Source organism: Melanostigma gelatinosum (assembly GCF_949748355.1).
Source record: "Melanostigma gelatinosum genome assembly, chromosome: 13".
Classification (NCBI taxonomy): domain Eukaryota; kingdom Metazoa; phylum Chordata; class Actinopteri; order Perciformes; family Zoarcidae; genus Melanostigma; species Melanostigma gelatinosum.
In genome coordinates this window covers 24562063-24586480 of record NC_136646.1, presented here as the reverse complement: position 1 = coordinate 24586480, position 24418 = coordinate 24562063, and the positions used below count along the sequence as shown (strand labels likewise).

Genomic DNA, 24418 nt, shown 5'->3' with positions numbered 1-24418 from the left:
GTGTGTGTGTGTGTGTGTGTGTGTGTGTGTGTGTGTGTGTGTGTGTGTGTGTGTGTGTGTGTGAAAGGTAGCGCTATACTTCATGAAGTAGTTCCCTGGTATCGGTGGACTCTTTACAAAGAACCAGCGGTGTCTGAGATCACTCTATGCAGAGGAAGACGCACTGTGACTGAGGAATAGCTCTTCTGTTTTTCTCATTCTACAAGTTACGTCATGGCTTTAATGCATTCACTAAATACATTTAGGCGACATCCTCACTAATACCTTTCTGACTATTCACGTACACTGGGTTTCTTTGTGAACGTCACAATAGTTGTGCAGAACAAAATAAGCATTGATAAGAAACGTAAAGTTCTTGTTTTGTGTACATTGTCGTCCTCAAAGCCGCAAACCGTGACTTCGAATGTCCGCTCCGTAGGGCTGATCACGCCAATCGCTCCAAGCACAGATCGCTCCCTCCGCATGTCGGCAGTAGTAGAATGACGGAGTTCAGAATTGAACTGCACGGCAGCGGCTGGTATAGACGACGAGATGAAAACGCTCACCTTGTCCCACTGTCTCTCTCGGTCCAGAGTGATGATGACCATGGCTGGATTCACCAGGTAGCCGTTGCTGTTGAAGGAGAAGTCGTTGTGCTCCCAGGTTACGTTCAACATGTGCCTGCAGACAAAGGCCAGAGAGAAAGATGATCAGTGAAGCGTTCTGTCCAAAATCACTGAAAAACGCCCATCAACAGGTTGTTTTGTGTGACCAACAGTACAAACCCAGTGATGTTGATCTCACCATCGCATAACTGCAGTGTAAAAACATATCGATACACTTTCCCTCTTCATTAATAATTCACATGCAAAGTATTTGTGTTATTTTTATTCTAAAAGATGGTTCAGACAGTTAAGGACACGTTTCAAGTGGAGAAATACGACTCCACCATCAGAGCATGCTTTTATCAATGCTATTCAAATTCAAACGGTGTAAGATTTTATACTTTCAATGCCTTAAGTATACAAATTATTGCCAGAATGCATCAAATTGCACTATTTGGCCGATGTCATCGAACAGAAAGCTGCGATGTCACAACAGGAACACGAGCTTTCTTTCTGACAGCTTCGGCGGTGTGAAGAGAAGCGTTATCTCCACCGTGTCATCACTCGCATCCCATCAGACCTGCGGCGCTTCCTCTCTCACTTCAGCCGACGCTCCAGCAGAGGTGATGAAAGCCCGCTGGGAGGAGAATAGCCTTCGGCGCCGTCTGTGTGAAAAGCCAATTTAATCTGCAGTAATCTGCAGTAATCCCATTAACAGGTGTGCTGACTCATTACCAGAAGCTCGTTTGAAAAAAAAGAAAAAGTCTCCGATCAATTGAGGACAAATGTGAGAACCGCGGGAGATGTCAGCGTTTGTCTGCAAAGAGAAGAAATGACTGAAGTGACCGTGCTTTGTTCTGTCTCGCCGGCCTTCACGTTGCTGCTGATCACATCATGGCTGCTGGGTTTGGAGAAGTCCAAAAGGAAAAGGAGCGTTGTACAGTATCAAAGCCCGAGATAATGTTTTCTCCACGTTTCCTCCATGTTTTCTCCATGTTTTCTCCATGTTTTCTCCATGTTTTCTCCACGTTTTCTCCATGTTTCCTCCATGTTTCCTCAATGTTTTCTCCATGTTTTCTCCATGTTTTCTCCATGTTTTCTCCACGTTTTCTCCATGTTTCCTCCATGTTTCCTCCATGTTTTCTCCACGTTTTCTCCACGTTTTCTCTACGTTTTCTCTACGTTTTCTCCACGTTTTCTCCACGTTTCCTCCACGTTTCCTCCATGTTTTCTCCACGTTTTCTCTACGTTTTCTCCACGTTTCCTCCACGTTTTCTCCACGTTTGCTCCACGTTTTCTCCACGTTTTCTGATGTGTCTTCATGATATGTCAGGAATTAAAGAGAATACTTCAACCTATATCATCCCTCAACATCAGACAGAATGATGCCTTTCCCAAACAAAAGTTATGCAAATAATATGCTGCTGATATAAATCGAAACACTAAAAAAGACTCAGACATCAGGATTGGTTGTTTGTTCAAACACTTGTTTTCCTGAGAGGTGACCTCGTGGATGTTCAGCTGACGTCTGTCTTCTGAGAAGCAGAATCGTGGCGTGTTGGCACGAAGGAGGTTGTCGGGCATACAAAGCATCAGACACGGAGGAGCTGCAGGTTGCACGCTGACAGTCAACATTGATTCATTTTGTCCCTGAAACACAAACTCTCCTGAATCTCAACTGAGTGCTTTTAAAAATCTGAACCGAACCGTCGAAGAGAAACACAAGAGTTCTTGTTTCCTGAAAGCAGAGACCAAAGACCTGTTTCAGAATGAGGACCTTTTATGTGAAAGAAATGAAGTTAAACAAGTGTTAGTCTTCAAGACGATAAGTCTGGGCGATTGATCTCAATTACGACTTTGACTTCCAACGATTATGAAAACAAGACGATCGAGATAAAGCGATTATTTTTACCGCATTCCGTTTTGCAAGGACGCTCTTGTGTTGCTGTGAGTTATGAATCCAACGCACCCTTTCCTTCAGCGGCTGCTTCAACCTGCACCGGGTCGGCTTCAAGACGCTTCTAGTCGGGTGTCTGCGGCGATGCCGTCGACCCGCCTGAGCTCGTTTAAGGAGCCTGAACGAGCGGGAGATGGCTTTGTTTCCTGTCTTATCATCATAAATAATGTGTTCATGACTGAACTGTTTGCTAGAGCACACACTTGTTTACAAGAACACTCTTAAACTTTGCTCTCACAGTGCACCAGATTGATGCATTTCACGTTACGATGTACAGCATGTTTATTCAGCTCAAGCCAAGATGACGAAGAGAGAGACTTTATTTAAAGTTCATGAACAAATCTGCAGTTTTATTCAAGTTGACTGAACGCATGATGTTTCTAAAGGCGCTGAGTAATGGAGTTCAATAATCCTGCTCCGTCGTGGAGCATCCAGAGAAGAGTCTTCCCGTTGGCTCGGTCTCCTCTTGCACAGCTGCAGTAACAGTTGGTCACGTTGAGTGCTTTTTCATTATACTTGGGGGTTCAATTTAAAATGAAAGTATTATCCTCAGTGTGTAGTTTATCTTTAAGCACAACAAACGAGACACCGTAAAGTACACATGAGATGAGTGCAGAGCCACGGCGATTCATATCTCACGCTCTCCATTAGCACCATTACCCACAAGTCACTGCAACGCTGTCTCCGTGGTGGGAGCCTCCACTCTGTAACTCACTGATGTCATTTATAAGCACTGTCTTCAAGTGGCCCCGGTGGGCATTTTTCTAAATGCGAGTGCATTCTTTGCCAAGAGAGCCATCACTGGCCACGAGCTCTCGTCTCACGTTATCACGCATCATGCATTGTGTGTGCCGAGGCGTGTGTAAATGCAATGAATGTCTTACTGCTGTCAAACATGGAAATCCTTTATAAAGACGAGCATCTACACAATGTCAACACTCTGAAGAACTCCACAGAAACAATGTACTGTGAGTCCACAGCGGTGTAAATAAAGGCTGAGCATTCTGGGGGAAGTTAATTGAAGTGGTGGAATTACGTCTTTTGTAATAGCTGTAAATTCAACAAGATGTAAATGACTACAGAAGTCAAATTCGCCAATCTGCTGCTGCAACTTTCTCTCTTTAAATTTGCTTTATATGACACCAACATATTTCTGTGCAGTGAATATGTTTCCAGCCGCTTCTTCTTTGTCGTTTCTTTAAAGTTTAAAGTTCTTTAGAGCTTACTCAGAAAGGAAGTGATGGTGCCCTTTGAGCTGCCTGATGGCTTTCAATGTGAAACATCTGTCCAGCAATTAGCCTGTCACAACAACTACTTTCATTGGGTGATATACTGCGAGGCTTGATATTAAGACTTTTTTCAGCCACTTGCCCGATAGCCGAACTTAGATGTCTAAAAAGGAAAATGTAGGCTTATTAAAAAGTTAATGAAATCAGCAGCGATTTGGATAAGTGGACAAAAAATACAAGTCACAAATTCTAAATGTTTTTCTTTCACTTGTGAATTGGTGCTGTGTAAATTAACGTAACAAGATGAGAACAAGCAGAATCCCAAGAAACAGGAAACAAGGAAGCTTCCTCCTGAAATATGATGAACTAAACGTATAAAACGGTGGATATCGGAACTGAAGCGCACCTGAACAGAGTGTTGTTTGCAGCAGTTGGCTTGACGGGGTTGAGACAGTCGCTCTGGCCCTCGGGAACGAAGCCCCTCTGTTTCTGAAAGCTCTGCACGCCTTTCACCACGATGGCCACGCCGTCCCGCACCCTCTTCCTCAGGCTCATCCTCCACCGGTCCGTGATGATGCTGATGAGCCCCACGGGGAAGCTCTCAGGTGGGGTAACGTCCGGGTTCCCCACCGCCAGGCTGGGGATAATCCAGATGTAGCCCGGCCCCACCAGCCTGGACTCGGCCGCCATGCTGAACAGGTACTGGGCCTCTTCGTGGGAGCAGTAGACCAGCAGCACCTGGGCGTCGATCTGCTGCAGCAGCCTCCGCGCCCGGACGTCGTTCATGCCGTCGGCGGACATGTCGAAGGTCAGCACGTCCTGCAGGTCCCATATGAAGTAGCTGGTGTCGCTGAAGGACTTAACGTAATCCACGTAGGTCTCGTAGCCCGGGTACAGGCTGGTTATGACCACGAAGCTGTCCCAGTTGTACTCCTCCATCACCTTGAACATGCCGTTGATCTGCTGCTCGATGGAGGAGCCCAGCTGGAGGAAGTTGGAGCCCTCACCCTGTATGAAGAGGAAAACATCATCATGAGGTGAATAATACATCAAGACCTTTACGGCTAGTTAACCAACTGCACGCAATCTGCAGCACAATAACAAGGAAGAACCCCAAAACTCTTCATCTTCATCTTTCCGACGGTCTCCCAACACATCGTGTAAGAAATGCTTAAAAGAAGCCTAAAGTTGTGATGTTTCCGAAAAAAACATTTTATTCTACGTCTCATTTAACATTTCCTCTCAAATAAATAGTTTGCTCTCATAAAATCTGTAAAAAACATTTAATTCTGCACTTCTCAGAACAACTATGAGGCCGTGATTGATCAGCTGAGACCAACAGTCACGTGACAACAATTCAGAGAAACTTTGACTGAACTTCAGGAAGTGAACACGGAGGAGAGAGGAGGGGAGAGGAGAGAGGAGAGAGGAGAGAGGAGATAGAGGAGAGAGGAGAGAGGAGAGAGGAGAGGCTATAAGTAGAGGTTGTAAACATGTAAATAGTTTAATACATATTGTATTGTACTTATTTTAAACATTGGTAACACTTGTGGTCACTTGGAACAATGTTGTACATATAGATGATATTGTTTTTACATTTTTGTAAAGTAAATTATCAACTAAATTCAACATGCATTTTTTAAACTTTTTTATGATTTAAGGCATCATAACTGTGTCACACTGCACAAGAGACGTGTTTGAGTTCTCTCTGCTTCTACTCATGATGGTTCTGTTTCCATAGAGGTGCTGCACGTTTAGAATAAGGAGCAAAGAACGGCCCAGAACTGCTTCTAGTTCAGAGGCTTAGCGCATCTTAATTCAGTTTGTATGACGCGCAGGATGTCTGGAGGACCTCTGGAGGACCTCTGGAGGACCTCTGGAGGACCTCTGGAGGATCTCTGGAGGACCTCTGGAGGACCTCTTCTCTCCCTGTGAAGGGAACTCAGCGCAGCGCCGTCAGCGTGGCCAGCGCTGCGCTGCGTTTGATGTCTTTTCTGCAAACGCAAAGACCTTGAGAGAGAAATGAGCATGTTGAGGGGAAACGTACTTTATAGCTTCTCTTGCAGGGTGTGACACTTCTTTCAAAAAAGCACTTTGGGGGAAGTAAAGCTTCAGGCGTCGTGAAGTTTTTCCAACCGTTTATCAAAGACGGTACACCTGCTGTGACATCACTGATTGGGGTGTGGCCGAAGGTGCCTGAAAGATCCCAGGTGGAAAACGGCACAGCAGCAGTTTCTGTTGCGGTTGATTTCGTATTGAGTTACCCTTTAAAGGTGCTGTGTGCAACGGTTTAAATCAATGAATCACCACTGAAACCAAACCTGAGCAGTGCACTTTACTTTGCCTCTTGGGTCACGTTGTTTGGACAAAGACATGCTGAAGAGTGAAAGCACGAAATATAAAGAAATACTTTTTCTTCCAGTTTAAATGAAGCCGATGCTTCGATGCTGATGAAATAAGTGACATAACATGTATTGTTCCAGCTGTTTGTCTCATGAACAATGTTTTTGCTCTCATCCACAAAGCAGAGTTTGCTGATTCAAAGTGTTTTCAAAATGTATCAACTTAATAAACCAATTTATTATTAATTTACATCAATGATGATTGATGTGTTTCCTTAAGACATCAACTGAAGTTATTGTGTTTTTTAAAATTGTATATAAATGTATAAACACTCACTGAAGGGTAAATTCACACCTGGTACCTGAATACTACCCTGTGTAGATAAAGCTTATAAGTTGTGACGAACGGTCAGTACGGCACTAATTGAGTCAGTTATACACCATTCATTTGAAATCTCTGGAGAGGAGCTGCAAAACAAACATCTTAATTAATTCATCAAATATAAACGTGATGTAAAATCAAACGTCATCAACTTATTAACACGTGTAATTGCATAGAAAGCTGAAATCAAATGTATATTCATAGAAGTGTTGGTATGCAGCCGGCCTGCGCAGTAATTATAACGAGGCATCGCACTTAACGTGACGGATTGATGACGACTCTGCGTGTGCAGCCATTCGTTTCAACCGAGATTATTGATTCTTCAGCAGATTCCAATTACTGAGCCTCGTCTTCACCGCTGCTCTGAACAACCAACATCATCGTGAAACCGGCGACTCGTCTGCAGCAGCACGAGGTTCCTGTGAGTGAGGGTGTGAAGCGATGTGGTGGATAACAGCTTTGTTGTTCTATTCGAGGACTTTATTCTGCGTTGGTCTGATCTTTCTCAAGCAGAGGTTTTGTCTCTGGGATGATGTCGTTGTGAAAAGCTCTTTCTCTTGCTCAGTCGAGCTGATATTGCTGTGCGGCCCCTCCTGGCCCCTCCTGACCCCTCTCCCTCTCTGGGGACGAACCCCTCCCCCCTGAGGATTGGAGGGCTGTGTATCCTGAGACTGTGGTCTTACTCAGCCTGTCTCCTCGCTGTCCTTGAAGGGAGTTCGATGGTCTTGTGATGTATGAGCAGCTTACCATTTCAGACGTCACTGCTGAATCCGGGGGCTCTGTGCCTCCGACTGTGCCGCCCCCGAAAACGTGTTCTTTTCTCCTCTCGCCTCGTTTCACTTGCCTTTGTTTGCTCTCGCTTCTCTTCTCATCTCCTCAAACAGTGAGGCAGCTACACATGAGAGGGTTTGTATTTTAAAGCACGGTTTCTCTAAACGGAAGCCAATTTCAGGTCCTTGAACACATCACGTGGGACGAAAAAGCAACCAAATGGAAGCTTCAAAATTGAAAACATTTTATTCTACGTGTGTCATTTAAAATGATGTTATCAGCGTTATTACCTCATCCCTGCGTCAGCTTGGTCCCCCCCGACAGGTTGCCGAGGCGTCAGAGTGTAGCACGTGCAGCTGTGAGTGTGTTTACGCATGCGTTCTCTCAATGTACATACGTAGCAGCCCGAGGGTCGGTCGGAGTTAAAGCGCCACGATCTCAACAGCTCAATTAGCGGAGAGCAGACTGATAGCGCGCCCCACGATGAGCCCGGGCATCACCGCCGGGCTCAGCTGCAGCTCCAGAGCCTGAAGTCACAACCGGCCTGTCAGCGTGCAGAGCTCGTGTGGTGTGTTATCCAGACACATCTGAAGGCAAACATGTTTGTACCCGTTCCAACCGCCACACTTGAAAAGTGGGGCAAAAAAAAGAAATCCCGTAATCACAGCCTCCTCCGGGCTGCTTCCCACTTCTTCCCTGATCTCCCTCCAAGAGTTCTGTCTGCCGTCTCTGTAGCATCAACACGATGAATCCTTCTCACGCTTTAGGCACTAAACTCTTCGTCCTTAAAGGAACTCTTGTTTCTGCAGACCTCCAGCGGTCTAGGTGCTCGTATGAAGTGTCCTGCAGGGTGTGTGACATCGCTGCTGAGCGTGGTTAAAGGTGCAACAGACGTCAAACCTTTAGACTTTGAATGAAATAAAGAGTCCGGTCTAGACCGTGTCCACTCTAAAGGCTGCAAATATTTTGAAGATGAATATGCAAGAATAGATTCTTGCAGAAGTGTCGTCCAAAAAAGATTTTGGTCGTCGGTCTGGGATCTGTCAGGAACAGTTACTATATGATGTTTTAATTATTAAAACCCAGAATGATGATTCATGTGTCAAGAGGTGGGTGCTCATAATGACATATGTAATAACAATGTAATAACAATGTTAGATTATGGCCTGGGTGGATGTAAATGATACCAACCATGACTCTGTTCGGGAGGTAAGCTGTGCGTCCACAGTGTCGTCCACAGAAGCTCGCAGTAATAGTTCACAGTCCCAAAGAAGATTACAGCCATTGAGTGGAGAGCTTAGCTTCTCAAGGCTGAGATTACATGCGCCAGGGTAAAATATACACAAGAACCCAAATCTGTTTACACACGGATGCAGAAACAACGCGCTCGTCTTCGCGGTCAACTTTCACTTTTTCACCCTTTAAACATTCTTGTCAAGCTCAAAATCTTGCAACGACCGGCTGAGAGAACGTTGTTGCAGAAGATTATTCTGCAAAAACCAGAAGATTATTTGGATGCTTTGAAGCTGGTCTGAGTTGGAGGAAGATGAAAGTGTAAAGCAGTGATTATCTCTGAACCACAGCTGTCTGTACGTCACTGATCGGAGGCGTCTATACTCTCTGCGCTGCGTTGTTCTCCGAGACACCAGAGCGCGTACAAACAGAATGCACTGTGAAGATTCAAAAAGACAACCAGTGTAACTCAGAGATATGCCCAGAGACTGTAGCTGAAACTGACAGAAATTGTGATTGACTTATTTATTAAACCTTTACTTTCTGACGATTTAATGTACTTGTTTTTTTACGGATGTCTCTTTCCTGAGACAAATGTCCCCGCGGTGGGACGAATAAAGGATTATCTTATCTCATATTCATGGGCTACTTTATTACCTTTGTACAAGCCCTTTAAAGAAAAGGGTCAAATATGAAAAGCATTATAAAGAAACAAAGGTTTAATATCCCGTAAACAATTCAATTTGGCTCCAAAATATTTACTCAAATGAAGATTTTTAAGATTTTTAAGATGTTTCTAAAACATCTCAAAAGGATTGGCCTTCTCTGTATAATCCTAGACGTGTAAATATTGTTTTTATTAGTGAACTTTTTGTCACGTGATCGCGTGTGCCAAGTCACAAAAATTCACGTGTTCACACCAAGCGAGTATAAACTCGGCTCAACACACGAACGGCAGTGTTTACCTGCTCTAACACGCTGGAGAGCTGAAGGTGGATGACTCAGGTGAGGGACGCCTCACGATGGACGTGGGACACATAAAGGAACAGGAGATGGGAGCCACAATGAGATGATGTTTTGCGGTAAATACGTTTGTGGCAGTCGGTTAAATCAGAGCTGAAGATATGGAACACAAAGTGGTGTACGGTTCCCCAGGTCACATGACCATCTCTCTCTCTCTCTCTCTCTCTCTCTCTCTCTCTCTCTGAGACTTCTGGCCACGGGTCTGTATGGTGACATATGTCTGCCTCCGCCGCGCAGCAGGAAACGCCGCGGCGTCGCCTTCCTGTGCTGCTGACGTCACGTAGATCCTGCACGGCAACCAGGAACAGACACACAACTCTCTGGTCAAAAAAAACAACATTATGACACCGTGTCGATGGACTGAAATAGTATGCAAATGAACCTCAGGAGACACGAGAGAATGAAGAGAACTCTCTGAGGATTGAGTCACTTTTAGTTCACCGTCAAGATCCAGCCAATTAACATATCTCACAGTTTGATATATATTTTTAAATCACCATGCTAACATGATGTAGAGAAACAAAAATGTATTAACTGGACTGAGGAGGAGTGAAGTAGAGATGGCGTATACGTCTCTGGTAGAGACCTGTCAATCACAGTAGCCCCGCCCTAAAGCATCCCCTGCTTTATGGTCTGTGTGACTCTAAATGGACCATAATGTACTAAATGAACATCATGCTGTATTGAAGAAGACTTGAAACTAGAGATTGAGACATAAACTCATGTTTACAATGTTTACTGAGGGAATAAATCAAGAGAGAAGTAGAGTCATTTTCTATAGACTTCTATACAACCAGAGGAGTCGCCCCCTGATGGACACTAGAGAGAATGCAGCTTTAACACATGAAGCTTTGGCTTCACTCTTCAGAACTGCCTGGTAACAGCACTTCATTCAGTCAAGGACTTCCTCCACTTCCTTTACTCGAAACAGCTCTAAATCGCTGGTTGCCCCTTTAACACTGTACTTGCTGATATGTAATTTATCTTGTCACAGCATACCACGACATACCCCGCCTGACATCTGAGTGGTTTAACTTGCGCTGCACATACATATGTACCCCCCCCCCCCCCGCTTTGTATTTCTGTCCTGCTCACGCTCTAACTGCGCCAGTGGAAAAAGGCACTGCTCTAGTTTTGAGAAAAAGCCTCGGGCTCATGTTCCTGCAAATACAATCAAGGTCTCTGCTGGTGTCTGACTTACATTTTTGTCCACTTGACGGGGGCTGAGGCTCGGAGGATGTGATCTGTCAGAACGCACGATGACTGCTTCAAAGGATGCTTTGGATTTTAGGTCAGGATATTGAGCTAAATGCATAATGAGGGAACAAGTGGATTCTGTGCTACAGTTGTTCAGCAATACAGCAGTTTAGAACAACCTCTTATAGTGTTTAACTACTCCTGAAGGACGCCACTACATGAGTTTATTTGTTCAGAGAAGTCATCCAGTCATCCAGTCACAAACACTACTGGTGTCAAAGCTACACCAGGAAGGACTTTCAGTTAAAGCTCCACCCCTTTGTCTCACTGATATGCCGTGTAATCACCCTCATAGTCCATGTTGCTGTTCCCTTTTTCATGCTGCATTCAGCTTCTTTTATAAAACACTTCTATCTCCAATATTACCCAACTAGTTTACCTTAGGCAGAGAAATGCTGCTGTGAATCTTTGTTCTAAACCAGGGGTCTCAAACTCCCGGCCCGCGGGCCGAATCCGGCCCGCCACGTCATTTTATGTGGCCCGCGAATCCACCAGCACAAAAAAATAAAAAAATCTTTTTTTTTTTTTTTTTTTAAGTTAGACTTGATAATAGAAATATCCCCATAGTCGAAATTATGAGATAGAAAGTCATAACTATGATAGAAAGTCATAATTCCGAGATAGAAAGTCATAACTATGATAGAAAGTCATAATTCCGAGATAGAAAGTCATAATTCCGAGATAGAAAGTCATAACTATGATAGAAAGACATAATGATGAGATACTTAAACACAGAAGCAGCTCTTTGGCTGGTTACTGTACATTTGAAATGGAAATGTATTGTGAGAACATTGAAGACTACTTCAAACGTGGCTTTAAAAACACATGAAATACTTCATGTGTTGTGCAAACGCACCCTTGAAAGGATTTTAAGCATTGAACAAAGTTATTGTAATAACTTGTGTTTGATATTTGTCTTTGATATTTTCTTTAATAGTTTGATCTTTGATAGAGTAATGTGGGTTTCTTAACCCTAAATTAAAAGGATTTAAGTTCTAATAACAGAAATGTGCTTAAATATATTTTTACATTTATATAACTGCATGTACAATATTTTTACACTTGAATAAACAATAATCAAATGCAGAGAGAGTTATTTACCAATATGTTAGGAGCAGTTACATTTACATATATACAGACATACTGTCACTTTTAAAACAGCTTTTCTTTGGGCTTAACGAACATTTTCGAGTCATTTCTGTCAGCCGTAATTACTGCTATTGATTTATCCGCTGTTTGCACATTGAGCAAAAGACCTGTGAGAGATGATTGATCTGCTGGCAATAGTGAAGAATGTAGCTTTGATTGATTGTCCATCTGACATATGGCTGCTGGAGTTCGAACGCTCGAGATGCATCAGTGAATAATGTTCTCAGTGGAGTAAACTTTGCTTCATACTTCATCTCTTCATCTTCACATTAGTTCCCTCTGAGCGTTTGCTCGCCATCGTTTCCTTTTCTTGTCCTCGTTGGGAGAGAAAACAAACAGGACGATGCTGCCGATCAACAGACTAGAATGTCCCGAGGACGGGAATCAGTTTATCACCTAATTTTATGCTGTCACTTTCAGAAAGATCAAACCCCCTCGGCTCTCAGCGATATCTATGATGAATGGATGAGCTCCGTCGCCTTGTTGACTACCTTTGACAGCGTCCCATAAATCAATCGACGGGGCGGCGTCGCCGATTGTTTCGAAGACGACTCAAAGAGGGCTGGAACAAACTCATCTCCGTGTGCCTGGTACGTAGAGGAGCTGTCATGTGCACATTGATACATTCACAGCAATTCAATATGAATACAGACAACTTAAAGAATGAATCGGTGACTTTCTGAAGAGGCGTGCAAATCACACGTTTCATCACGATATGATGTTATATTCTTTGGATAATGATACAATATTTGCTGATATGACAAGTCCGCCGTGATGTGATTCCACTTTTAATTCAGTGGCCTGCAGTCGACATGAAACAATATCATACGTCTATTTAACAAAATCAGTTACATTTATATCAACTCACTTAAAGAAATTAAAAGTGTGATTTGTTGTTACTCGGCTCTGTAAAGAGGGACCGCTTGGACTAAAATGGTGACACAGAAGTACTATGGGAATTTCAAAATACAGATTTATTGACTTAATTGTGATGATATATACGGATGTTTTCAGACAAAATATGCAAAACCACATCTGGAACATTGACTGCATGGGGATCCAAGACCATGAGAAATATGCTTAAAAAATATCAAATTATCAGGCGAGGCTGGAAGGTGTTCGTGTCAATCAGAGGCCTGGTGCCTCAGTGGGTAGCAGAAGATTACGGTTGGTTTCCAACTGGGAGAGTCCATATTCATAATGCATGCACTCGCTGTTCTGTCAGGCACCTGTAATACAATCTCAACGCAGCATATATTGATGGTCTCAGCGTTCGTCATCCGTCACTGGCTAATGACTGATGAATCGCATTCATTCGTTCATGTTAACGGCTGCAAGTCTTTGCCGTTGTTTCTTATTACATGTGTTTATTTTGTAATGTGTTGTGATTGAGTTGCTGTAAGTGAGCAGCAGGAGGCATTAACTGCTGAGTGACATCTCTTTGATTACCCTGGAGAAGCGATGCTGATGGCAAGACCACCCATTTTTTCTGAAACGGATGCAGGGGAGCCGTCTACAAAGCCATATGAATTCAGGGAATTACTCGAGTCTTACTATTGTTTAGGTTTGTATTCTTCCCCTCAGAGTTCTAACAAGTTCATTGATACTGCTAAAAAAGTCCAAGGCCATGATGAAGTTAGGCTTATGTTGGTCACCAAAGTCTTTCTTCAATAATCAAACCTCTTACTCGAGTATTTGCCAATTTATTTTAATTGTTCCCACAACTCACATAGTCATTCTTTAAATCTCAATCTTCAAACCTGAAGACCAAACAAAGTCTTTCTACCGTTGTGGCCGTTGTTGAGGTGGTCGGTCCAGTTCAGACTGCGTTGAACAACAATGAATGCTTGTGGTGTAGTTTAAGGTTTTGCTCATTGATTTGTCTCAGTATGGCCTCAATGAACTAATGTACAATTTGCTCTAAAATTGAATTACTTCTACAATAAGTGAGTCGACATTTGATGGGATGTGAGATTCCTGTGGTGTCCCACAGGGGTCTGTTATTGGACCCCTTCTGTTTCATAGCTTTTATAACAATAAGCTTGTTTCTTTCACACTTATTTCTGAATTAGAAATAATTTCTAGGTTGCCTTCTGTATGTGTAATTTCTTCAAAGTTAAACATGTAGTATTTAATTGATACATTTTGATAATTTAATTATTATTAATGTGCAACGTCTACTTTCGTCTTAAATCTCTAAATATCATAATTTGGCCGAATCTTGTTGCACAGCTTCAAACTGTATTTTTCTCCATGTGATGTTGTTTTGTGACATTGAGCTCCGTGTCGTCTTCTGCAGAAGGCACTAAAAAACAGAAAAAAGGCAACAGAAAAAAAGCTATTCTGAAAGGATTACAGTTGGTCTCTGTGGCTGAGCCCATCGTGGTGGCTGATCTTGCTCCTATAGATGGACCATTGCTGTAAAACCTTCCAGCTTCAACTTTAAAAGCAGTTTAATAGCTCGTATTTGTCACAAGCGTTCCTCATATAGTGCTGGTTATGATTTAACAGTCTTTAGAGGCCACCGATTATACAGAGAGACAGATTGAAACCTGATCGAACTGTAGAATCAACAGGAACTTGGGGGATTCTTGTTTTGTATTTAACCTTTACAAATTCATTCCTTGCTTCTTGAACCTAGTGCAACTGTAATGGATTCCATTGCAAATTGGTGTTTCTGATATTTATTAATCATTCAGTCATTTATTGTGGCTGTCCATCTACCTAATGCTGACTATGGCAGATGTAATTAGCAGTAAAGTGACTGTACGTGTGGCCCTCTGTGGGATTGTTTGACTGCGTCCCCAGAAAATATATCTGTGCCCTGAATTCTTTCATTTTTGCTCTGAGGTAATTACCACAGCATCTGCTGCAGGCTGTGTTCCAACCCAGTGATTGAATACCTTAAATATCGACCACTCCATCCAACTTCAGTTAAAGTATGAAGCGCTCGACAAATGGGTGAAAACGAGATCTGAAAATCTAATTCAAATGACATTCATTTGGTTTGTTTCTCTGCCATGAGCCTGGACACTCAGCTTGTAAAGTCCACCAGATGATTCATAGTTCGATCAATTAAAATATTGGTTCTCTAGTTCAGAAAAGAGGTAGAAATCACATTTTGTGTTTCTCACTTTCGCAAATATTTGCTGCTGAAATACTTTACTTTTACCTCAAAATTGAGTTACCATCTATTTGACGGCTGTAGTTACCACTTAAGTGCAAGTAAAGATGTGACATCTAGCATATTTAGTGAGTTTATGAAATATAAAAACTCACTATTGTTATCGATTGAAAGATCTAGGAATGCACTGAACCGATACTGATATGAGATATCGGGCTGATACCGACTCAGATACAGTGGCTGGATCGGGTATTGGAGACACTGGGCCAATCAATTCAATTCTATGTTTACATTTGATGACACGTGTGCGTTCGTCGTCATGCGTCGGCAGCACGCCGGTAGATCGCATAGCTGAGAGAACCAACAACAAACATGTCAGCTGTATGACAGTATTTCACGTTAGCATAGCCAACAAGTTCTTCGGCTAATTGCAATATCTGCAAAGCCAAGGTTTAGAGCAGGGGTCTCAAACTCATTTTCACTCCGGGCCACATCAGCATCGCGGTCGCCCTCAAAGGGCCGGTTGTAAATGTAAGACTGTGTAAATGTAACTGCTCCTAACATATTGTTAAATAACTCTCTCTCTGCATTTGATTATTGTTTATTCAAGTGTAAACATATTGTACATGCAGTTATATAAATGTAAACATATATTTAAGCACATTTCTGTTGCAACTTAAATCCTTTTAATTTAGGGTTAAGAAACCCACATTACTCTATCAAAGATCAAACTATTATTGAAAATATCAAAGACAAATATCAAACACAAGTTATTACAATAACTTTGTTCAAAGCTTCAAATCCTTTCAAGGGTGCATTTGTACAATCATGAAGTATTTCATGTGTTTTTAAAGCAACGTTTAAAGTAGTCTTCAATATACTCTCAATACATTTCCATTCCAAGTGTACAGTAACCAGCCAAAGAGCTGCTTCTGTGACTGTGTGTTTAAGTATCTCATCATTTTGACTTTCTATCTCAGAATTATGATTTTCTATCATAGTTATGACTTTCGATCTCATAACTTCGACTTTCTATTTCATAATTTCGACTATGGGGATATTTTTATTATCAAGTCTATCTTGATAAAAAAAAAATACATATATATATATATATATTTTTTTTGCTGGCGCATTCGCGGGCCACATAAAATCACGTGGCGGGCCGGATTTGGCCCGCGGGCCGGGAGTTTGGGACCCCTGGTTTAGAGGGATGGAGGTAGCGCGACAAAATATAACTTAACCAACTTAATCAAGCACCTCCAGAAGCGTCATACCGAAGAATTTGACGGATTTTGAAGATTTTGTACGAAGTTCCTGGTGCACCATTTATTATTTTAAGAACAATTCTGTAAATTTATGTTAATTTAGTTTTATAAAGTTAGGAAATGTTACCCCACACATAACAGAATGATCCCAGTCTCTTGCACTCAGTGAGGCACACGGCTTATTAATCAAACACTGGTATCTGATCGGTACTCAGTATCGGCGATACCTAAAGCCCAGGTACCTACACACCTATATATCGGTATATTTCTAGAAAGATCTGAATACTTCTTACATGAGACTGCTTAATGCTAAGAGAAGGACCTGCTTCATTATGGAAGTGTGATTCAATAATCTTTCTGTGTAACAATACTTTCAGTCGGATTGATCTCTCTGGAGATTTTATAACCTGCCTCTGTTGCTCCACATCATCCTGTGTCTCCTAAAGCTCGTAATTTATAGCAGTTATAAACCGGGATGATGGCGAGAAATGATGAAAAGGCCATTAGTTTGTTCCCCGTTAACGTGTGAATCATTTAGCATTGAACATGAGGAAAATGATGTGCGATTTACAACCCAGAGGTAGACTGCTGCTGCTGGAGGCATCTCTACTGCTGCTATTCAACGGCTGGTTATCTGTATTCATCCCGTCATTTGTTGTCTTCATTACTTCATGCAGCTTTCAGCAAGTTGCTGACTGCGGATGATATCAATAAGAAGTTGCCTGAAGACTGAGGCTCCTCAGACTTATAAGTGGTGTTGTGCATTTTTGGGGGGATTTAGACTCCAGTGCTGCATGAAAGCTTGAGATATACTTTTGGGGCATTTTTTAATGCAAGTTGTTGAAATTCATTAAAATGTTTGATATTCTACGTGGGTCCCACAGGCCTCGTCTAGTTCTTTACTGGTGTCTCTACTACTCTCCCCGTCCCTGATTCGACCACCACACTGACCTTGTATGGCAGGACGACCGCAGAGCCTCCGCTAATGCCCACGATGGGCACTGCCGTCTGGGTGGAGATGAAGTCCAAGATCTGCGCCACGGCCTCCGAGCCGACATTGTCCTCGAACACCACGCCATGGACGCGGTTGGTGGAGAGGGTGTCGCAGATGCGGGTGAGCAGCGCCCGCGGGTTGGTGTTGTTGACCAGCACGGTGATGGGGTTCACCTCCAGGGGCAGGTCCATGAAGTTCTCCCGGCTCAGCCGCCCCTTGATCTCCGTCTGGTAGGTCGAGCCGCTGAACACCACCGCCACGTTCACGGAAGGCGTGGGGACCCCGAAGGGCCGGCCGGAACAGAAGGGCACGGTGCAGAACAGGAGCAGCAGCAGCAGCGGCGGCGGCGGCCACCACGGGGAGTCGCTCAAGCAGCCTAGACGAACGCCCATCTCAGTCACCTACTGCCTGGAGGAGGGGTCAGAGTGTGGGGAGGGGTCAGCAGAAGGATCGACATGTTAGATACATAGGACCAGTTGTTGCCTTTTCCCAGAAATGTTGTGATAATACGTAATCCCCCACTGCCCGGGCCTCCAAACTGTCTTTTGTTTGAAGTTGGCTTATTTTGATTCATGACATTTTAGCTTCATCTCTGCTCGTTGTGCCGGTCTGCCCGCCCGTAAACTGAGACAGTGAAAGAGCCCATTAACAGAGCCCAGAATAGTGTTTTTAGAGTGTGTCGGCGTGCGACATGAGGTTGTGGCCAGGCTGTTGCGTCTTAGGGTGGCAGCTGCCACCCTGCTGCTGTTGTATTCCGCGATCCAACCCAACAGATGGTGTTCAGTGTTTCATGCAACAAATGGAGAACAAGAGGATTGATCTATTTATTCATTTTTTCCTCTCATGACATTACCTTTGAAGCTGTTGCTTAATTTTTTCAGCGGTCCGAAGCATTGAAACGTAATCTGCCGAAGTTCTGCTTAGATGCTGATTAATTGAAGTCCATAGTGTCATTGTTGTGATTTGTAAGCTGTTTCGTGAAGTTTTTCTTGTTCTAGTTTTGAAACTGAAATTTGAATTATTCAAACAGCAAAAGTCTATATTTACACAGGGATTCAAAGTCCCCAAGTCAGCTTTTGAAGAACATCCAAGTGTCTCTGTTCGACATTACCTCACTAATGTGAATCATCTCTAGAATAGTTATCATGGGATTGTTTTCCCAGTCATGGTCACTTGCATAAATCCACAGCAAAGACATCACACGTGCGTACGGCGCTGTACGTGCTGTGTCCTACATGTGATGTAGGAGCTGGCCCATAAATCATGTTCATGAATTGGTTAGTCCCCAGAGGGTATCTGCCACATTCCTTCCAATGACGTTCGCTCAATGTTTCGACAGCAGCGGGATGGTTTAGGGTTAGCGACGTACGTGGTGAAAATGCTGAAGAGCTTCGGCCTCCCGTGTTTTTAATCAAGGCAGTGAAACAGCTGAGGCAGATGTGTGAAGGTCGAGTCCCGCTGGTGGTGGATGCAGAATTAAAGGAAACAGGAAATGAGTCATCAATAACTCTGTGACAAGGCTTTGTATTGTCAACATGCTTTCTTATACCAACGCAAGGAAATAACAGAGACCTACTAAGAGGATCTTCCAATGCATCATATTTAAAGGGATTGTACTTTAGTTTGAGATTGTTCTCCATAGTCAGTGTTTTACTGCAGATGTTGTTTGGAGAAACAGACGGGAGAACCAGCACCGTGGACGTATTTTAGACTCCTAAAATAATCTATCAATTGAAGTGAACGCTAATTTTAGTGGTCTAACGGATCAGAACGGTCACGGTTCAGATCGGATCACGGACCGGAGTCACAGATCGGATCAGCACACAATAAAACAAGGAGCAAATATAACTTTTAGACATCTTTGATCTTTTTTTTGTGCCTCTGACACCATTTGCCAATCATTGATCCATATTGACAGATACAGATTTTTACTGTTTGGTCTTGTTAGCGGCTGGTCTACAAGACATCATTTCAACAGCTCTAAAAGTCATATATATAGAGAGATATATATATATATCTCTCTATATATAGATCACGGATCGACAACAAACCATTGCAGCACTAGTTTCTGTCAAAGAAGCTTGTGTCTTTGAAGAGATAAAACAATGAAAATATTCTAAATATAGCGTACGGTTCAGCTGAGATCACTGACTGATGGACATTTTCTCGTGTGCTGGTTACTCCCTTCTGTTCCTCCAATCACACTATACTGTAGTAATACACTGACTGTGGAGAAGCACCTCATACAACCCCACTCCAAAAAAAATCCTAACAATCCCTTTGATGTTTCAGCTAAGCCTTGTGACGCAGCTGAATTACAGATTGGTACTGTCGATTTATCTCGTCTCTGACCCCTGAAACTAAAAGTCAGCAGAACCTTTAAACTGCACCGAAACATAAAGAGGCTTTTCATCTTGTGCTCGGGCTAAACCTTACCCTATGATTTAAAATAATCAAAGAAATAACCTCCTCGTGGATTTGAAAATGATGTGGCAATAATTCCAGTGTTTAGATCATTTCAGAGTGATGATTAATTGCCTTAATGAAACTAGAAGTGTCTGTTTCCACAGATATTAAATTGTTGGTAACTGGAAAGATGCATTGTTTACATTTCACCATCTGGCTAGAAAGCGTCTCAGACCACCTGCTCAGGTGATGAGCACTCAGATAACAATCCATCTCAAATCTCTTGTGCAAGCATTTGCACTTTTACTGAGCTTCTGATATTAAAGTGGCTATGTGTACATAAAGTATCAGTCGGTTTGTACTCTGAAGCTCCTGTGTGAATGTTTAATGTCATGACGAGATCAGGGTCCCGAAGGAGCTGAATGTGAGAACGCCGTACTCTTATAGACATAATAGATATAAAAAGACGATTCAATAAGAAAACAATCACCATGTTTTTATTATTTGGGTTATTTCCAGGAATCGTGGCCTGAGGAAAGAAGCAGGTAGTCTCTCAGTCTACGGCTGCTTTTGACAGGTTTTGGAGGTCAGTCCCCATAATGTACTGAACAGATATGTGTCCCCGCAACGTGATTAATACATAAACACAAACACACACACACACACACACACACTGCACAGTCCTATCTCCCACTGGCAAATCATTTAAGCTGAAGTTGTTTTTACAACCTCTCTTGCTGGGCTCTCGCCAAAGTAAAGACTAACTAAAGAGAAGAGTTATCTTCTCCCTGTATTTTGAATGCTGTCAAGAAGGCGAATGGAATTTTCCTCTCACATTGACACTTCCTGCTCAATTTGTACGGCCTCCGCAGCCTCAGTGATGAGAATGTGAGAGCGGTTTGATACTCAGCTGGTGCAGCTTGTTACCTATATATTGTATTCTCACATATTGGGTTTCCTTCATAGAATAATTTACCCCTCATTGATTTTCTTATTTTATACGTCTTTATTCCTCATAAATCCTGCACACTCTTTTTATCAACTGTTTTTTATTTCACACTTCTTTGCTGTGTCAATAATTGCTGCTGTAACAGCTGGAATTTGCCAGTCTCATCTTATTATATCCTGTAAACTTAACTTCCACTCTATTTCCTGGTATTCACCTTTTGAGTTGTGAAGTTGTGAAATTGAGCTGCGGAGTCCTCCAACCGATTCCTGCTCCAGCTCATTAGCGCGAGGACGCGGCGGTAAGTACATCTGGCTGAGAGTGAGGTCTCGGTGGCGGCGGTGCTTAATGACTCACTTTTTGTATTCCGGGCATGATGGCTCTGCTGCAGCTGTTTAACAATGTGCACCTGTCCCGTCTTCTGCTTTATGATCAATACGATGCATCTGCTGATAAACTCATCCTCCTCTGTGGACGCCATCAGTTAAACTGCTGACCATCCAAACGGCATCTCCTTCTAGGACAATATTGCGTCGTGCTCCAAGAGCCATTTAGTCATCTATCACCTTTATTAACCCTAACCCTATCAACCGTGATCCCTCTTTCTCTGACCCTAAGTGTGTTTGAACATGACCAAACCTAAGGATGGCGTCACGTTTTGGAGGACTTTTTGGTCCCTGTTACCCTCCTTTAGCATGGAGTTTTGCTTCCTGCCTGTTTTTAGACTCTTGAGTTGTAAGTTCCCCCTTCATGAAATAGTTCTACTCTACGGTCGGCATTTTGGGTGCTTCTGTTGCCTTAAGTTCAGTGGGACAGTCCAGGGTGTTAGTGGGCTGTAACTTATCCCAGCATGCATTGGGATTGGGGACTGAAAAGGCTTTTTACCTTTCGTTTGCCGTGGAGGCATGTGTGAAAAACAAGTTTCCTTGTATTTATATACAAATGGCCATATTTTTGGGTGACGTATACCTTTTAATTAATAATGAAAATGTGACGTGGCATGTGTATGTTGTACATGCTCAAATGCCCTTTTTGTGTTTCTATGTTCGGGATCATCCGATTATTTGTCAGTTGAATCAATTTGCACATTTATAAACGCACATGCAGTGTATGCTGGTTTGACTTTTACGGCAATATTTAAATATCACGGATGCTACAAATATGTATTTATTTTAAGATGCACGTTTGGCTGTTTGCTGTCTCTACCTTTTTATTTTGATAATGATGACGCCATTGATGGCAACAAAAAGCCAAGATGTTGTTGTCAATTTCTCAAAATATTTGACTGGCAACCTGGCAACTATGAAGGCAAATCACTGTCAAAATCCGAAAGCGCAAATGAGATCCACGCGCGCGCGTGTATTTTACTTTAACGATCGCTTTTACGTCACTCCGCGAGCAAAATTCGAGTCTTTTTCCTGCTCGCCCGCGAGCAGTTTTTCTTTTTGACGGTAAGTGGGCGGACCCAGTCGCCAGTGTATCTCTACATCTATTGGTTACAATCCTCGTCTTGGGAGGGACCGGATATCACTCTGACACAGAAGCTAGTTCTGATAGAGGTGGTTTTCAATCCGCCATTAAACACTCCACTACATCTCAAGATCTTCTACATTTCTCCGACAGGTTTTGTAAACTTTTCAGACTGTAGAGGCTGATGAAATACAAATTATGTTAATCAAGTTGTTAAATACAATAATTAAAAATGTGTTAAAGTCAAGTTGCTCAGATTGGTTTAAATCCACTCCATGATTCTATTACAGACAATGTGTGTTTGATACTCAAACCTCTTGTGACAAACAGCTCAAAGAAACTCTTTGATCTTAATTGATTAAAACATGATGTGATCATATTTAATCATAGGCCTATACTGTTGTGTTTATAGAAGAGATATAATATAGTTGTATATAATATGAGCAACAATTTGGACCTGCTCAAAGATCTGGAGCCAAGATTAGGGACCACTGTTTGGATCGTGTTAAATCACTGACAAGTAATAAGTGTGTGAAAAAGTATTCAGATCCTTCACTGCAGTAAACGTACTAATACCATACTGATGAAATAATCCATTACGAGTAAAATACCTGCATTCAAAACCTTAGTCAATGTTATTATCAGCAAAATGTACTTCAAGTGCAGAAAGTAAAAGTACCCGTGCAGTAAAATGTACATTATTTGCCCCTGACCTGCAATCTGAAAATCTCCCTCGAGCGTCTGTGTCAGAGTGATATCCGGTTGGAAACTGGGTCCGCCCACTTACTGTCAAAAAGAAAAACTGCGAGCGACTCGCGACTTACTTTGGCGAGCGGTTTTACGTCACTCCGCGAGCAAAATTCACTCTGAGAGTGAATTTTGCTCGCGGAGTGACGTAAAACCGCTCGCCAAAGTAAGAGACGCACGCGGCTGTTTGATTTTCATGGATGGATGGATCTCATTTGCGCTCTCTGATTTTGACAGTGATTTGCCTTCATAGGCGACCTTTACTGTCGAGCCTAATACTGTGTATTCATATTTGACTGCTCATTTACATAAATATGGTAATCTTCAAAGATGTGGGATTTATTGTTGGACTCTTGAATTGTTTAAACTTTCCAGTGGTGTATGAGTTGAATTACAATCAACGCTTTCTGTGCGTGATGGATATTTGACCTGCACTATTACGAAGTGAAGCTCATTTATCGCCACATAATTACAACCGTCACGTCTCTTTGCTGCAACCTGTACGAATACGTTCAGCTCGGCTCTGATTTTTTAAAATACAGCCACGCTAATCTCCTTAAAACCTGAGTCATTTAACTAATCTGTCGATTGATCAGCTGAATAAGAACAGTGACAGCAGAGAGAGCTGACGAGCCACACACACCCACAGTTCGACATAGTTGGCGTGTGTCCACAGGTTTTGAGTCGATCAAAAGTATTTTGTGTATTCAGTTTCCCTCCCCTCTGTAGTTCTCTCCGCGAAATGCGATTCCTCTTTCGTATCTCGTGACTCATCTCCGATAAAGAAAAACAATATCTGGAGCCAAAATCATGGATGTCTCTGACCCTCCCCTGCAGGTCCTGATCGTTGGTGGAATCAGATTTTAATCCAGATCATCATAAATAAAACCACTTCTCCTGCTGCCCCCTGCTATCCTCACCTGATCTTTGGGCATTTGTTCTCAATGCAAAAAACACAAGACAAATTGAAACGCCAAATCGAGTCCTCGGCGTGTAACGTCTCTGTGAATGTGTTTTGGCTGCTCCTCTAAAACCGCTTATAACATCAGTTATAGGCCAACACAGCCACAGAGACGCATCGAGCATCCTGTTGGCTTTGTTACAGGTCTATTCAAACACATCAGGACGGTAATAGGTCTTTATACTCAGGAGTCTGGCTCAGCGCCACACGGCCCGGTGCTGAGTAATGGAACTAGAGTTAATTAACAGGGCCAGCTAACAAACATTGGACTCCACTGTTCTACAAGTCACAGAGACAAATGAAACCAAAACAATGTTGGTTTCAAGTTACAACAACAAGAACCAAAAGCCGTTACAGTGCTGTGGACTTTCTAGCCACTTGTGTGGCGGTCGGGTCGGTTGAAGGGCAGTCCAAGTTCAATTCAACACTTCAACACTTCAAATAGCAGAGTGAAAAATCCAGATAAGTCCTTTGACCGTGACTTGTTATCTATCGCCACAAACAGTTCAACATTTCTACATCCGACACTGTGACGGCATACGTCTCACAGTGATGACTGAATGAATGCAACGCTGATA

At 42.7% G+C, this 24418-nt stretch overlaps 1 protein-coding gene across 1 annotated transcript in view; it reads right to left on the bottom strand.

The window, feature by feature from the left end:
• The window catches only part of grin2ca (glutamate receptor, ionotropic, N-methyl D-aspartate 2Ca), a gene marked incomplete at both ends in the record, with an annotated part of 41710 nt that extends 24008 nt beyond the window's left edge, over positions 1-17702 (bottom strand). Inside the window, 3 exons of the mRNA XM_079281667.1 lie at positions 546-660; positions 4177-4778; positions 17268-17702. Coding sequence (XP_079137793.1) covers positions 546-660; positions 4177-4778; positions 17268-17702 — 1152 coding nt within the window. The remainder of the gene's footprint in view (positions 1-545; positions 661-4176; positions 4779-17267) is intronic.
• Between the last annotated feature and the right edge of the window lie 6716 nt (positions 17703-24418).